Raw genomic sequence first — 17439 nt, 5'->3', positions numbered from 1 at the left:
ATTGTACAAATTATTTAAAACTGGTTGCATTATGAACATGATCAACCTACCTTAAATAGCAATTTAGTTTTTATTAAAACGATCAAATGAGCAATCAGGATATGGCCTTGAATGACTCATTACCTTAAATTGTGCATTACTGTATTTGTAGTCTCTCTTGAGCTATTGCGTTTCGCATGTTATAATTATCACCATGAAACAATAAAAAAGTATGTGCGAGAAAGTAAAATATTATAAATATGAAGCTTACGTTTAATTTTTGATCCATTCACTCATTCACTCTTTAAAACCAGTGTGAAAGCTACCATCTACATGTAAACATTGCTATGCTAAATGAATCCTCACATACAGTTTTGATACAAATACAGTTAACAATCTTTTACAAGAGATATTTACAGGTTGTTGTGAAAGAAAGATGAGACGCAGTTAATATCCCCTTATTGTGACAAACATGCCTTAATTGCTAGCTCAGTGCCATTAGTCACAGATAGTATATGTATGCTAATGATTAACTGAAGACCTTGCAACTACCTCCAATGAATTTATCATGCTGTGTGGAGGTGATTGTTAATGACACAATATGTGTGAGGCATGTTAGGTATATGTTGTTCCCTCCATGTCAATGTACCATGTAGACATTGAGGTAGGCCTACAATGTTTAAGTCTTTACCAAAAGTTAGTTTGGTGTAAATTAAAGGCAGTATTGAATTTCCTACACTTTATTTTGTAGAGTACACCTTTAGCTGGATATGTTAGAGGTGATTAAACTATGTGCAACAGATGATGCTCAGACTAGCAGACCAAGTGTTACAGTAAACGGCTGTAGTTTGAGGGGCAGTGAGGAGCTGCTACCATCACCCATGTGTAGCCAAATATCGCTGAAGTTAGAGTGAACTGCGAGCATTCCCAATCATTTGCATTAATTGAGAACTTGGAAAATACTTCAAGTTGGGGCTTGCTAGTTGGCCGGTTAACTTTAGGAATATTTAGCTATACAACGAAGACCAACAGGTAAAGATCTTTGTGGTGTGTAAACTTTACTCTCTGACGACTCAAGAGAAAGGCTAGTGACTGATGCTAGCTGCCATTGTGTTTCTTTTTTTGTCTCTTTGCTAGCTAGTCTGTCTCTTATGCCCAACGACACAGGCTTGGATCCCAGTGTGGGACTGTGCTTGTTGAAATACAGGTTACAGCTACACATCACTGCAGTAGCGCCGTGTCTCCACCAGGAGACCAAGGACTTGCTCCGAGCAAAGACAAGGCCTGTCCTTGCCAAATGCTTGCATCATATGAAACCTTGACGTTCAGAAAAGCAGTGGCTCACCCTGTGGGCAGTGTTTCTTTTGTATTCCCATGTACTCTCAGTCTAGACCCCTTGAAAGGAGTACCACATTCTCCCATTCCTCTTGTGTTGTGTTCTGGGGCACTGGAATGATATGAGGATTTGGTTTTGTAAAATAGAAGTTCATTTTCATTAATAAACGTATATCCATACTAGTAAAGTAACAATCTAAATAATGCTTTAAAATAAATAATTCAATTTAGTAGTTACATTATTGTACAAAATACTTATATTTAACGTATTATAAAATAGCTATATTACGGTCCTAATATTCTATTCTACCTTTTCATTGGGAAAAATGGACATAGTATTTATATGATGTGTGTAAAAAGGCCAGAGAAGTGTCTATGTATAGAGAGCCTGTTTCCGACTCTTCAAACGGAATGGTGTGGCTTTGATCGGCAGTGTTCATTTGAGCTGAAGGTGTCATTATGTACAATGACATTGGAAATGCTGCAATGTTCAAACTAAACCCAGTCAACCAGGAAAAAAGAAAGAAAGAAAAAAAAACCTTATGTCAATCTTCAATGCAGACCGAAATGGTCAGACTAAACGAAGAGAAGACAGCTACTGTTTGAGCACAAATTTGTTCGTCTAGATTGAATGTGACCAATCAGCATTTCTGATCTACATCAGATTTCACTACTCTGAATCCCATTTAAAATCTACATATCAGCATCATTTTGGCAACCAAAAATAAACTAAAAAAATTATCACAAAATACACTGAAACAAACAGAAATATATAAATCTTCAGTCATACACAGAATAATGTACTGTATATAATTAACTACTATAAGGTATATATAAGCAACATCTCTGTAGCAGGCACCATATGATCTTAATCTCTCATGTCTAAGGTATTCATGTGTAAGCCAGCAATTAAGGTGTTCCAAGGTTGATAGGAGTAAGTCCTGATTTCCATAAATATTTATAAAGTAGTTCAGTCTTGCCTCTGTTGAAAAATTAGACAGCAAAAAGATTTTAAAAAGTGGTACACATTTGTCTGGCCTAGTTTAGTTGATGTAGTAGAGCCAGTAGATGATGTTGAAAAGCGAGAAGACAGTTGGAAAGATCACCCTTGAGAACTTGTCAATAGAGTTTACGTCTGCCAAGTCGGGGATCTGGAGTTTGAGATGGGAGGTGCGCCTCCGTAACCGGCTCTTCTTCTGGGCAATGTGCCGCTCGAGGGCATTGTGGCCGTAGTTGTGGCGTGCCATGCCTGCTTTCCGGTACTGGAGCGTGGAGCTGTCATAGGCCAGCATCGTGCCCCGCGGGTCTCCCAGGCTAAGGGTGAGTTCTGGCGAGCCCATCTCATTCTTGAGGTCCAGCGGGGTTAGGAGAATGTTCTCATGAGAACCCATCTGAGATCAGATTGAAACACGCAGACATTGTAGGTATTACTTCAGTCTACAGTGCCATAATATCATTGTAATTATATAAATATAAAATTAGGTACAGTTTCACATACGAATTTTCTACTTGTGTAAGAGCACCTCAACCCTCTGTTATTTCACGTATCCTCGGCCTAGACTCATTCCCAATACTAAACCTATACAAAAGGTTCTTGCTGTAATGACAATACAGTGTGTATTGTCACCTTGAATTGGCATTTTCTCCCAGTGGACACCTCGAGGTTAATCATTTGAATCTCCTTTGATTAAGATAATGCATAGGTAGCATTCTACGACTAGGAACCTCGAACATGTTGTATATAAAGTAGAATAAAGGGGCTAAGCTAAACATGGACCTTTTAAAACCGATGTGAATAAGTTAAGTCATTTATTTTCCCCCTATTCGCCTGCTCTGGCACTTGCAAAGAAAACACACAATAGCTTTCTTGGCAAGGTATCTGGTCTATGGTCCTGGCAGACCAGACTAAACCTTGTACAACAGTGTACATAAGTCCCTGGGCTCTCCCCAGATACTGGGGTCTGCCATGGAACAGAAATAAAGTGTTGGGTTAAGGGGAGCCTTGATTATATGGAAGCGTGCAATTCTGGATTTGCCCAACAGCATAGCATAGGCCTTTTGGTACCTTGTTTTTTTGGTCCCCCATCCCCCCTAGCCCCATCGCTGCGTCGTCCATGAACATTGGTTCCCACATTGTGTCAATGCCGCCGAGGTCCCTCTGTTTCATCCTGGGATACAGAGCATCATCACGCTGGACTATGTTTCCAACCAGCCACTGGAACACACAACAAAACAAAAGCATCAGCTCCGCTGAACTTTAAAAGAACGGCTGTTCTTTTGAAGGAACTGATTAGTATTTGAGTCAGAAAATACACAGCAAATGTCACCATGAGTTTGATGGAAGCCTGGTACCAAACAGCTTTAGGTTATGTTTATGGTAAAGTCAAACTCCCAAGATAAGCAACTTTCTTCAGAGTCTCATTTTGAGTTGAATTGAACATTAAACTAAATCCTATTTGCGTCTTGCTAAGTCTGGAAAGGCCCCCTTTGTATCAAGTGTATGGTTGAGAGTTGAAATTGCCTTATTTAAGCCCTTGGCTTCTACAAAGTAAGACTGCCAACTGCAAGTCAACAACAAACACAGATTCTGATTACATCCTTTTCTACATTGCATTTCCCTTTCCCTGTATAACTCTTTAAATTCAAATATTACCTTCCCTTCAGTCAATAAATGCATAGTTTTGTAGAGTGGACTACCTTTGTGTCTTGTATTACAAAATAACATTTTACAAGTAATATCTGTGAGACATCAACATTATTGATAAGTCCTGGTGCATCTCTTTGTCTCATTCCCCAGAATCAAAAATGTCAGAAACCAAAAGCGTGGTCAGAATATAAGAAAAGCCAGCATGTAGGCCATCAGTACAATACACTGGCAAGCAGTAAATACCGTGAGCATCAGTCTTCTGGAGGATAAGTGAATAGGAAAGTGCTCAATGAGATACTGGGTGAACTCAGCTAACAGTTGTAAACAACATAAGTTTTACAGGCACATACACTAGCTAGTGACTACAGTTGCACCAAAGATTCTCAGCCCTTCGGCCAGTGCTTGCTGTACTTTCTCAGTGCTTCGGTCAGTGCTTGATATACTTTCTCAGTGCTTCGCTCGGTGCTTGCTGTACTTTCTCAGTGCTTCGGACAGTGCTTGCTGTACTTTCTCAGTGCTTCGGACAGTGCTTGCTGTACTATCTCAGCCCTTCGGACAGTGCCTGCTGTACTTTCTCAGTGTTCCGGTCAGTGCTTGCTGTACTTTCTCAGTGTTCCGGTCAGTACTTGCTGTACTATCTTAGTGCTTCGGACAGTATTTGCTGTACTTTCTTAGCGCTTCGTACAGTGCTTGCTGTACTATCTCAGTGTTCCGGTCAGTGCTTGCTGTACTATCTCAGGGCGTCGGACAGTGCTTTCTGTACTATCTCAGTGCTTCGGACGGTGCTTCCTGTACTTTCTTAGCGCTTCGGTCGGTGCTTGCTGTACTATCTCAGCCCTTCGGACAGTGCTTGCTGTACTATCTCAGTGCGTCGGACAGTGCTTGCTGTCCTCACATGTCCTGAAGAAAAGCAGTTCTGGGAATCTCTGCGGTCGGCAGGTAAAACAATTCAACACAACACCGTATCAACCAAACAGGAAACTTTCAAGGAGATGACCATCCCCGACTGCCAATTGTTTCAGATGTGCTAAGCATTTTGCAGGCAAGCTAGAAACTCTCATATCTTCTCTCAGACAGTGTGTCAGTATGTGACAAGCAAGCTGGGTGAGACCTGGTTTGGGTCCAGCCTGATCTTCTCGTTCTTCTCCATCGCCGCTTTCTCAGCTGCCCTCTTCTGGCGCCGTGGCCCCCTCCCGAAGAAGATGTAGTTGACCAGGGCGTACTCCAGCAGTGCCAGGAAGACGAAGACGAAGCAGCCCATCAGGTAAACGTCAATGGCTTTGACGTAGGGGATCTTAGGGAGCGTCTCTCTCAAGTGGGTGTTGATTGTGGTCATGGTGAGCACAGTGGTGATGCCTGGGTAAAATCAGGAAACAGGAAACAATCATGAATGCGTTATAACTCCCTGACAACCTGTTTGGCATCAGAACCAGGATAACTGTCATGTGATGTCAGATGTGATAAGCTGAATAGGCAACGGCAAACGTAGACACAATGGGAAAAAAAACGATTTGGTTGAAGTGATTTCTAATTTAGGCCTTTTCTAATTTCGTATTGTTTTCGATACATTTTTTCTGTTCTGACCCAAATACTCGATATTTTAATATACTCTTATAAAGCTGCTGATGTTGTTTAAAGCATGCAAACTCATCCATGGCAAGTAAGTTCAACACAGGGAGTTATTATTAAATGTTCCGATAAGTATAAACACTAAGCATTCACATACAATATAAAGTGTAAGATCAGTATCAGTATTATCTATTTATATAAATATTTCTTTCTGATATGTGTAGTCATATGTTTTCTACCTATTTCAACAACAACAATATTATTCAACATTTGTATTGATTTCTATGAAATCTTTGAATATTAAAATGAGGTAAGTCATTCATTAGCTGTATACTGACTATTCTCAAGAAAAGAAAACAAGCACTCCCGTTATGTGTCCACCCATAAACACTATGGATCTCTGTTAGTGATATGGACAGTGACATGTACACTTCAGTGTCAGAGAATTGAGAGGCTTTAAGTGTGTGCTTGCGTTTGTGATTCGACTTTTCTTTCCTCACCTGTGTTATGCGACTGTCCCTGACACGTCTCACCCCCTTTTCACGTGTGTTGCACACTGGCAAAGACACTTAAACAACACTGAACCAGCAGTGATCTGCATTGAGCCCTGTCCATACCCCTCCCTCTCCCCGCCCCCCCCCCCCCCCCCCCCCCCCCCCTCCCTCCACCCTCACCACCATCATTAAACTCCTCTCCCCTTGCATGTCATTAAACCCAGCCCCGCCTGATGGGGTGGGGGGTGGGGGGGGGGGGGGGGGGGGGGTGGGGGAGGGATGCAGGTCAGGGTCCAATCAGCGAGAGTGCTGTTCTCTTATCGCGTGAGAGCAGCACTGATGAGGTCTCTGCTCCACCACGGTTCCCCGCATCACACACTTCCCTGAGCCCAGCGCCCCCCCCCCCCACCCCCCCCCCCCCATTACGTAATGCACAATTACAGAGAAAAACTCAACAGTGACCCCAAATCTCAGACATCAGACGCTTGTGTTTCAGTTAGCAAAGACTGTTTTTAAGTAAATGCATTTTTTTTTTTTTGCCATTATAGGAACTAAATGGGTCTAAATCAGCTCAACAACAACAGGCCACTTAACGGTGACTAGAGGCATGACTAACCCGAGGTACTGTTAAGCTATTACGCCACCCACGGTTGGAATCCAAAAGAAAATAAACGTACCCCCACTTTGGTTACGGTTCAGCCATTAGGCTTTTACTGGTAGTGCTTTGCATTTGACTCTCATTCTCCTAATTGCACAACACTTTTTTTTTCACCTCCATACTAAACTTTTAAAACAATTTCAACTATTTCAATTTTAGGCAAATGCTCTTAGCGTGAAGCATTTTATAACAAATTCATTTATTCACAGTTTTTATTTTTCGGAAAAAGGAGAATGGAATAAGAATTTGAAACAAGGGCCAAATCTCCATACCCAGAGCCACTCTTGCAGCAGACGCGTCGTAGTTGATCCAGAAGGAGACCCAGGAGAGGATGGTGATTAGGATAGAGGGCATATAGGTCTGCAGTATGAAGTAGCCGATGTTCCTCTTCAGCTTGAAGCTTAACGACAGCCGGGGGTAAGAACCTGGGAGAAGCACACAGAGAAGAGGAGTGAGAGGTCAGTGGACACTCACAGACATGATGCTTCACGTCTGAACCAAGGTCTCACTGGAGAATGTATTCATGAAAATCCATGCAGTCCTTATACATACTGTTTGGATTGTGTCATTGGTGCAGTGTGATCCGCTGTGTCATTCTATCTACTTCGGTATGAAGCATGAATTTAAAAATAAACAGAAGGAACTCCATGACCTGAATGGTTGAAAAACATGCAGCTTTCTCAGGCTTTGGACCTTTATTTTATTCCATATTCTATATTTCCAATTCCAATACTCCATAATATACTATAAGGTCTACACTGATATATTATTACTATACTATATGCACTTTTATTATAGTATACGATTGTAGTATAATATATAGAACAGTATAGTATTCATATTATAAGTGTGGTGAGCACATATAGAGAATATTAGGTGAGGTATTACCGATCCCCACTGGTCACCTAAGGGTACGGCTCTCTGTGTTTCCATTAGCATGCCTCTCAAACACTCACTCTTTCTAATGGCCCAACAGCATTACAGCGACCTTGCTATGCTATGTGTGTGTGTGTGTGTGTAATGGCAGGTGAAAGAACATGTTAAGACTTCAAAGTTCACAATTTCCCTCAAGGACATCCAAACTCTATTTTTTTTTTTTTACTCAATTCCATTTTATAGCTATTAATAAAACATAAGACATAATGCCAATTCAATAGAAGCCTAATCAAGTAGAATATATGGAACAGCAGCAGAGGGGGGGCCTCTCCCTGCAACCGCTGCTGTGCTGCTCCTGCTGCATGCATAACATGTGTGTGTGTGTGTGTGTGTGTGTGTGTGTGTGTGTGTGTGTGTGTGTGTGTGTGTGTGTGTGTGTGTGTGTGTGTGTGTGTGTGTATGTGTGAGTGTGTGTGTGTGTACGTGTATGTGTGTGTGTGCTGTGCTGCTCCTGCTGCATGCATAACAAAGTCATACATATGAAAATGTAACATAATGAATAAAACATCACTTCAACACAAAACAACATTTTTTTTCTAAACGACATCAGCTTGCTCACTGTCGTTGGGCCAGGGATGGCCTGGCCTCTCGCTGTTGGAATGGTGTTGGAGTGGAACAGGGATTCCTCAGCCCCATAGTCCGAAATGCTATTCTGATTTCTGAACACTTTGAACTTAAAGTAACACTATGCAACAATTTGACGGTTTTTGAGGTATGGCTTTATTGGCAACTAGTTTTGGTACCATCCTCAAATTCATGGTTATATTAAGGACAGATAAACACCTGTGTCTTTCCCACTAGCCATCCAGGTGATTTGCAAGGTGATTTGCATGCCTTTTAGTTAGTAAGCTTGCTAGTTTTGGAACAGAACTGCTTTAAATAAGGGAAGACTGGTGACAGGCTCTTAAATTCTACCTCAAACAGTCTGTTCTTTTGGTTGAGGTATTTATTATCCTGTGGATTTTAGAAACATTTTAATAAACGGAACTGACCTCTCTTTAAGCACCCAGTGTATCCTCTTATTCTATGTCTAGTCATATACTTTCATCAAAATCACCTTAGCCCTGTGTTTAATTTGTGTTTATTTGTTTTACATGGGCCCTTAACGTGCCCTGTCTTCACTACAACCCCTACAACAGACTTAACTATCTGTGTCCCGTCTAAAGTAAATTCAACAAGCCGCTGTCTTCAACCAGTCAGAAGAGAGATCATCTGAGGGAATACTTGGGAGGTCTGTTTTTTGGAAAGGCTGGCCAGAAACACACAATTTAGCAGGTTTTTGCACGTGGTTATTTTAAACGCAACGCAGACACTTAAACACACCGTATGTCGGACATTACCTGTAGAGAAGACCACGTTCTTGGAGATGAGATTGTGGTCGACGATGGAGAACTGGGGAAGCTCAATCCTCCCCACACCAGTCACAGCAGAGTTCCCCCCTCTCCAGTGGAACTCGATGTCATCTGTGGTGTAGCCGTCTGCGTGAGAAACAAAAAACGGCAAAGAGTTAATTTACGTAAGCGGAAGGAGAGAAGAGGAATATGTAAATGTGTTACTGTGAGGAAATATTTTAAGGTCTCAGACTGCAACACATGATGATGATGGGCTGTGAAGATTCCCTCCCCATCCAATATTAAACCTGCTGAATTATGCAGAACACACAAAGATGGTAGAAATGATAAATAATGAATAAGTAGTAACGTTAAAAGTGAACAATCTCCCAGACACATTTGTAGAAGTATGATGGAATAGTACTCTTGTTTTTTCCAGAACAAACCCAACAGGTAAATAGCCGGTGCGATTTCCAAGGGGAAAAAAAGACAAGAGGCTTAATGTGTATGTGTACAACACATGATCTAATATTTAAATAAAACAGCAGAAGAAGAACAAGATGGAGGAGAAGAAGAGGGAGAAGATGAGCTAAAGAAGTCATGTGATGTGACATAACAAGTACTAATAGCTCACAGGGGTACAAAGATACCCCAGAGATTGCCCCATATCCCCCAACCCATTTCTTCCTGTGTTATTGGGGACTGCCTCCTCTGCCCCATCCATGGTCCCAACTCATTACCGGGTGAAATCACAAGTTTTTGCCCATCTCTGGCCTCAGTGAGAAGAACATAAATATTCAAATAAAACAAGCCTCATTCTCTCTGCCTCACTGCCTTCTCTTTCTCTCTCTCTCTCTGCTCCAGCAGAACCATTAGAGACGCAGCCATCCCAGTGCAGGACATGTGTGTGTGTGTGTGTGTGTGTGTGTGTGTGTGTGTGTGTGTGTGTGAGTGTGTGTGTGTGTGTGAGTGTGTGTGTGTGTGTGTGTGTGTGTGTGTGTGTGTGTGTGTGTGTGTGTGTGATGCGCTGTGAGCAAAAGCTTCCACGCCGAGCAGAGGTGTGTGTCCCAGTGCAGGACATGGCCCTATAAATGATTGAGAGACATCTTATAGGAGAGACTGTCCACTCGAGCACACAAGCAAGGCTCCTCGGCCCTGTATAATCTACCGCTGGCCCCCATGCAGTTGTCAAGTCGCTTGCCTGCAGGGCACAGTGTGAGCGCACAGCATAATTGAGAAAAAAAAAAGAGAGAGTTATACATTCCTGAGTGCCATCGAGAACAGGGACAGTAGCCTAGACATCACCGTCACCATTGGATGGACACACACTCCCATCCACACCATTGCAAACACCATGCAAGGCCATACTGTAAACACACATACATGCAAACATGTGCACCTGCACACACACACACACACACACACACACACACACACAGAGGGCGAGAGAGAGAGGGAGAGAGATAGAGTGAGAGAGGAGAAGGGGGAGGAGAAGGGGGAGGAGGAGAAAGGGGTTCACTGATGGAAGATTAAAGAAATGGAGATTTGCTTGCCTTCAAGCAGACTATTTCTTGCTGACAATCAAGTTGAAACTGTGAGAGACGTCGTGAGAGAGAGCTTGTGTATGTGTGTGTGTGGTTCTTGTGCGCATGCATGTATGTGTGTGTGTGTGTGTGTGTGTGTGTGTGTGTGGGTGTGTGTGTGTGTGTGTGTGTGTTTGTGCGTGAGTATGTGTGCTTGTGTGTGCATGTGTGTGCCTGTGTGCATTTAAGTATGCATGTTTGAGACTATGTGCACGAGAGAGAGAAAGAGACTGTTCATGTTTATTGCCGTATATTTATACATTTATATTTATACGAATCTGAACCCTGACTAGAGGATCCTCTGATGGGATTATTTTTGTTGACCTCTTTTTCTGTCTCTCCCTCTCCCTTTTTTTCTGTCCCTGTCTCTCTGCCTTATTGACTCGTACTATACAGAAACAGCCTATTTCACTCTCTGCCCCGCTACAGTCCTCCCTCAGTAATTACACATGATGACCTATTTAGATGCTATGAATAATTCATCTATACATATTCCTACTCCGTTTTAGCAGTTTGTGCACATACAGAGCCCCGCAGAGAACCCGCAGATTCGTAAGACAATCCTTTTTCTTCTGTTAAACCTCTACAGGAAGCTTCCGCGTGTACAAGCAGCGTACTGCGGCACTGTGCTGAAGTATTACAAACGTCCATCAACAAAGTGGAATTAATAGTCATGGTTTGTGTGTGTGTGTGTGTGTGTGTGTGGGGGGGGGGGGGGGGATGGCAAGCGGTTTTCCGTGCAGTCCGCTGGGTTTCGGCCGATCCACTTAACTTCATTGTTTCTATGTCATTGAATCTGACTTCACAAATGATCTTGTGCTCACAATTTATGTCACGGCTCTTACGTCACCGGGCTTGGGATGGCACTCTTTGGTCAAATGAGCGCTGGAAGTCAAGGGGAAAAAGGATTCGGAGGAAGTGGACTCGTTCCCTGAGACGCGAGGATCGCCCGCGTCGGAGCAGTGGCTATGCATGTGTGTGTGTGTGGCTATGCATGGGAGTTAAACTGCAGGCCTGGTTGACTCATGTTCATATTCATGCTGGGAGGTTTCTGATCGTTACGAACAAAAATAACCTTCTGTGACTCTTACTCTGACTCTCATTGGATAGCATTACACAGCACCAGATGTACTGAATCTAAGATCAATTGGAACTAAGAGGAATACCCACATCTAAAGGGGTCAGAAAGTCAGCGATTTTAAAGCCAAAACTAAAGTTGATCAAAACGGACCGACTGGAGAAGTCTTTGTAATCATTGATCTCACATGAGAATTAACACACATCAATGTGCCTTACAAGTGAGGTATGCCGTTTATAACTATGTGTGTTCCTTAGAAACCCAACCGATAACTTTGATGTTCTCATAGCATCTACTGCTAGCTGTTGAGCTCCAGGAACTCAACTACAATTGATGTCGAAGTCATAGAACCCTTATGCCAGGATCACAGACTTACTAAGATTACATCCGAATATAGCTAGGCGTTATAAAGCGCAAACGGAAACATATAATAAGAACTTGTTCATTTATTAACGACTTCTGTATGAATCAGAACTCGGAAAGTTTCAAACACAAAGGCCTCAGCTGATTTGCCTATCAGAGCTAATTGAACCTTATTTTTTTGTTCAGCATCCAATCACTTAGCCTTCCAAAGCCTTGTGCCAAACACATCCCCTCTCACCAACTCAGCTGGTCGTTGTGTGAAGACCGGGGTGACGTGTTAGCCACTCAAAGACATCTGCCTCATCTTGAGAGTCTATAAGACTGTCTGGCACCCTTCGCAGGAGGCATCCAGCTCGGGGAATGTGAGTAATGTGACCCAACACCCAGAGCACATTTGTATTCTAACAGTCAGGAGGGAGAACTCAGGGAAATAACCCTGAAAGGGGAAAATGCCTGTGTTTTTACAATCACCTGCCTACAATCTTGATTCATGTCTCGTTTGCATCTCTATGCAGTAAATAATATTTCAGGTGATTCACGGGGATTCATGGTGATACTCCCCACTATAAAGCAATAACATGTCTAATCGTAAGTGCATACTTATAAATAATTCCTCGGGACGATGATGTATTGACCTCTCTCACAAATGCACATATATTGCTTACATACAGTACGGTACAACAGTAGCTAATGTTCCTATACATTCTGTGGCAAGACCCCATTCATGTTTCATGCATAATAGATCTAGAATGGAGGGACATTTCATGAGCTGTGAACCGCGGTAAAGATCTAGGCCATAAAGTCATGTGCTGTAGAGGGGCTCAGGTACAGAGTGCAACCGGTGACTGATTATGCGTATCTACCCGAACCTGAGACTATAACATCGCCCCGGGAGCAACTATTACCCCTGGGCTTGGGCCTGACTGAATGTTTTTGCATTTTGAAGGTATATTTAGCTTAGAGAAATTGTGTGTGTGTGTGTGTGTGTGTGTGTGTGTGTGTGTGTGTGTGTGTTTGTGTGTGCGTGTATGTGTGTGTGTGTGTGTGTGTGTGTGTGATAGAGAGAGAGAAATATAGAGAGAGAAATATAGAGAGAGAACATATGTCTTCATTCATGTGGGTGTGAAAATGCATTGTATTTACGCGAGCGCTTGTGTGAGTGTATGTGAGAGAGAGAGAGATAAATAGAGAAAGAGAGCATATGTGTGCATTCATGTGTGTGTGTGTAAATGTATTGGATTTAGTATGGTGGTGATGTAATTGTGATGACTACTGTATGCTTTGACTGTTTGATCTCCAATCCACTGAAATAAGGCAACACCTGCGGGTTGATGGTTGGGCCGTGGCTTGGGATAATGCTGTTCTAATTAAGATGAGTAGCAGTGAGTCGTTACAATAGTTACACTGAAGCCGCCACACATAATTAAAGAGAGAGCAGACATTTTCACATTTTACACTGATTAAATATGCGAATCCACCACCCGCACACACGCGTGTTCTCACACTGCAGGTACTGATATGTTTCTGCCTCATGTCGGAGGCAACTGTGAATCATTCAGTCCCTTAAAAACACAAATCATCGGTCAAACAATCAATGGAATGAGCTTTTTCTACATCATGGGAATAGAAAATACCAAATGGTATTCTTTCGCTCAAATGCAGGATAAATATTTTCCTTTTAACGATGGCATTAATAACAATTTTCTTTGACTTCAAAAGAATCTTGCTGCAATATTGATTAAAAGATTGCACAATAATTACTGCTCTGAAAGAAATACATGACAAACCTACTGACTGCCAAAACATCACTCCTTATTCTTTCACTTGTATTCAAGCCCCTGCCTTTACACAGCCCTGCATCTAGATCAGTCTCAGTCAACAGCAGCAGCCCCTGCCTTTACACAGCCCTGCATCTAGATCAGTCTCAGTCAACAGCAGCAGATCCTGTCTTTACACAGCTCTGCATCTAGATCAGTTTGAGTCAACAGCAGCAGATCGTGCCTTCACACAGCCCTGCATCTAGATCAGTTTGAGTCAACAGCAGCAGATCGTGCCTTCACACAGCCCTGCATCTAGATCAGTTTGAGTCAACAGCAGCAGATCGTGCCTTCACACAGCTCTGCATCTAGATCAGTTTGAGTCAACAGCAGCAGATCGTGCCTTCACACAGCTCTGCATCTAGATCAGTTTGAGTCAACAGCAGCAGATCGTGCCTTCACACAGCTCTGCATCTAGATCAGTTTGAGTCAACAGCAGCAGATCGTGCCTTCACACAGCTCTGCATCTAGATCAGTTTGAGTCAACAGCGGTCACTTCTGCAGGGTGATTACAGTCAGTGGTCTGTCGTGTGTCTGTTGCTCCAGTCAGTGGTCTGTCATGTGTCTGTTGCTCCAGTCAGTGGTCTGTCGTGTGTCTGTTGCTCCAGTCAGTGGTCTGACGTGTGTCTGTGGCTCCAGTCAGTGGTCTGTCATGTGTCTGTTGCTCCAGCCAGTGGTCTGTCGTGTGTCTGTTGCTTCTGTTATTGGATGGAGAAGAGCAAGACACTTCAATTCCCTCCTCATCTGCCATTTTTATTCCAGGCACTCACATGGGTGTTTCTTCACATGGCCAATTTGACATGGCTTCTGTAAAAAAAAAATGACATTCACATAACCAGAAAGCACACGTCAATATGCCGGCAGTGAATGATGCAAGGCATGTCAACACACAGCACAACACAACACACGCGGACAACCTCTGCCCAAGCCAATTTCATTTTCTGGAGCAGCTGTGTGTGTATATATGGTTAATGCATATTTTCTTTTTTGTTTGGTTTCACCTTTTCATCTATATGCATTTCATGCATCCAATAATGTAAATTGTGCTGATTTAGTTTATTTGGCTCGTGTCAAAGTTGACAAATTGTGCTGCTCTGTGTTCCTTTTATAAACCCGGCGTTGGTTCAACGCCTGCTACTAATATGCGGTTCCAATCGTTGACTATGCAATTAGCTGGAACCTAAGTAAATTACTCGTTTATTTCAGGTTCACTGCCGCCACGCGTCAGGTCTCATTCAGCACGGAGACTATGGCACGAACGTCAGACGTCACACTTATTTGTCGCTTCTCACTGACTTCAATCAATCTCACTGATGGCTATTATCCAGTCCAATGACAAGTTATTTTTCAGTTATAACTCATTTGTATGCAGAGAGGGAGGCCATTTTTTTTTTGTTGTTGTTGTTGTTGCTGTTTGAATGGCACAGCATAGGAAAATTGTTTATGGCGCACATGAAATCACTCCCACTCACCCTGTAAGGAGGAGGCTGATGACTAAGAATGGGCTGCATTCTCTTCCTCTACCCTCTACCACAAACACTGTTTAGCAGCGACTGGCTGCTGTATCCAACAATTGTTGTCACTGTCTCTTAGATTCACCAAAAGCCAACTGCTCAATGGAGCGGAATCGGTAAGCACAGAACAATGTCGACTGTCAACTATTTTGGGGTCTGGATTGTGTCTTAGTAATTGCATGCCATTTGATTTCTACTGGTGCCTTTTTTTCTAACTCACAACCAGCAGACCTTACAATCAATCAATAAAAAAAAAAAAAACTTTTACCTCATCCATATAAGCTACAGCAACCCTTTTAATAAAAATTATATTCACAACAGAATTCATAATTGTCATTTGTAAACGACATGATGAGGAAAGGCTTACTATTACATGCAGGCTGATTAGTGCAAAGGATCAAGTGATTTTACTTTGTGTTTGTTGATGATGAATGTCAAAAGCAATAAACCAAAAAAAAAAAGATTAAATGCTTCCAAGAAGTTCACTGTCATCGAGTGTTTGTAATTTCACAACAGGATAAACCCCGACAAGGGTTGAGCTCAGCACGCCTATTTGGCAGGATTACACAGATAAAGCTGTCATACTTCTTGGCAAACATAAACATAAATTACTTTAAAGACTCTGGAATAAAATAATAATGAACAAGCAAGCAAGCAAACAGGCAAATAAATAAACATTAAAAAAACTGATAATGGGGTGGGTGTGTGTGTGTGTGGGGGGGGGGCGGGATGGGGCGTGCAGTCAGAGACTACTACATAGATGTGTGTGACAGTGACGCTAGTGGTGGAGAGACCTGCAGGCCATTGGTGGAGAACCAGGTCAGCCTGGGTCACAGAGCTGCAGACCCATTCCAAGGCCATGAACCACTCGCTCTGCTCTATGAACCACTCGCTCTGCTCTAGGAACCACTCGCTCTGCTCTATGAACCACTCGCTCTGCTCTAGGAACCACTCGCTCTATGAACCACTCGCTCTGCTCTATGAACCACTCGCTCTGTTCTATGAACCACTCGCTCTGCTCTATGAACCACTCGCTCTAGGAAGACAGACCTGCAGTCCCAGAGCTGCAGTCCCATTCCAAGGCCATGAACCACTCGCTCTGCTCTATGAACCACTCGCTCTGCTCTAGGAACCACTCGATCTGCTCTATGAACCACTCGCTCTGCTCTATGAACCACTCGCTCTGCTCTATGAACCACTCGCTCTCAGGTCACAGAGCTGCAGACCCATTACCAGTCCATGAACCACTGGCTGCTCTATCAACCACTCGCTCTCAGGACACAGAGCTGCAGTCTCAGAGCTGCAGTCCAATTCCAAGTCCATGAACCACTCGCTCTGCTCTATGAACCATTCGCTCTGCTCTATGAACCATTCACTCTGCTCTATGAACCACTCGCTCTGCTCTATGAACACAGGAGTCCTTCTAAAATGCTCAGGGTTGAGGTACACAGAGCATTCAGGGAGAGAGAGAAAGTGAGTGAGAGAGTGAGAGTGAGAGAGTAAGTGAGTGAGTGAGAGAGTGAGTGAGTAAGAGTGTTAGAGAGTGAGTGAGCGAGTGAGAGTGAGAGAGTAAGTGAGTGAGTGAGAGAGTGAGCGAGTAGGTAAGAGAGTGAGAGAGTAAGTGAGTGGGTGAGTGAGTGGGTACTAGAGTGAGAGAGTGAGTAAGTGGGTGAGTGAGTGAGTGAGTGAGAGAGAGAGTGAGTGAGTGAGTGAGTGAGAGAGTGAGAGAGAAGGTGTGTAAGAGAGTGAGTGAGAGACACATAGACGGAGAGAGAGTGAGAGAGAGAGAGAGAGATTCAGAAAAAGTGATGGAAACAGAGACCGATAGAGAGAGAGGGAGAGAGAGAGAAAAAGAGAGGCTGAAAAAAGAGAGAGAAAAAGAAGGGAGAAAGAGTGACAAAGAGCTAGAGAGAGAGTGAGAGATTCAGAAAAAGTGATGGAAACAGAGACCGACAGAGAGAGAGGGCGAGAGAGAGAAAAAGAGAGGCTGAAAAAAGAGAGAGGGAGAGAACGACGGAGAGAGAGTGAGAGAGAGAGAGAGAGAAAGGGAGAGATAGAGAGAGAGAGAGAGAGAGAGAAAGGGAGAGATAGAGAGAGAGAGAGAGAGAAAGGGAGAGATAGAGAGAGAGAGAGAG

The 17439-nt window shown here is 43.1% G+C and overlaps 1 protein-coding gene across 2 annotated transcripts in view; it reads right to left on the bottom strand.

Annotated features, from left to right (window-relative positions):
* Positions 1-2357: 2357 nt before the first annotated feature.
* gabrb2b (gamma-aminobutyric acid type A receptor subunit beta2b) overlaps positions 2358-17439 on the bottom strand; it is a gene marked incomplete at both ends in the record, with an annotated part of 49938 nt that continues 34856 nt past the window's right edge. The window contains 5 exons of one of the 2 annotated variants that reach the window (XM_080832965.1): positions 2358-2705; positions 3380-3529; positions 5073-5317; positions 6955-7107; positions 8959-9096. In XM_080832965.1, the coding sequence (XP_080689091.1) occupies positions 2358-2705; positions 3380-3529; positions 5073-5317; positions 6955-7107; positions 8959-9096 (1034 nt within the window). The remainder of the gene's footprint in view (positions 2706-3379; positions 3530-5072; positions 5318-6954; positions 7108-8958; positions 9097-17439) is intronic. The other variant, XM_080832966.1, reaches the window with a different exon arrangement.

Source organism: Sprattus sprattus (genome assembly GCF_963457725.1).
Source record: "Sprattus sprattus genome assembly, chromosome: 1".
NCBI lineage: Eukaryota > Metazoa > Chordata > Actinopteri > Clupeiformes > Clupeidae > Sprattus > Sprattus sprattus.
This window is presented reverse-complemented; position numbering and strand designations above follow the sequence as displayed.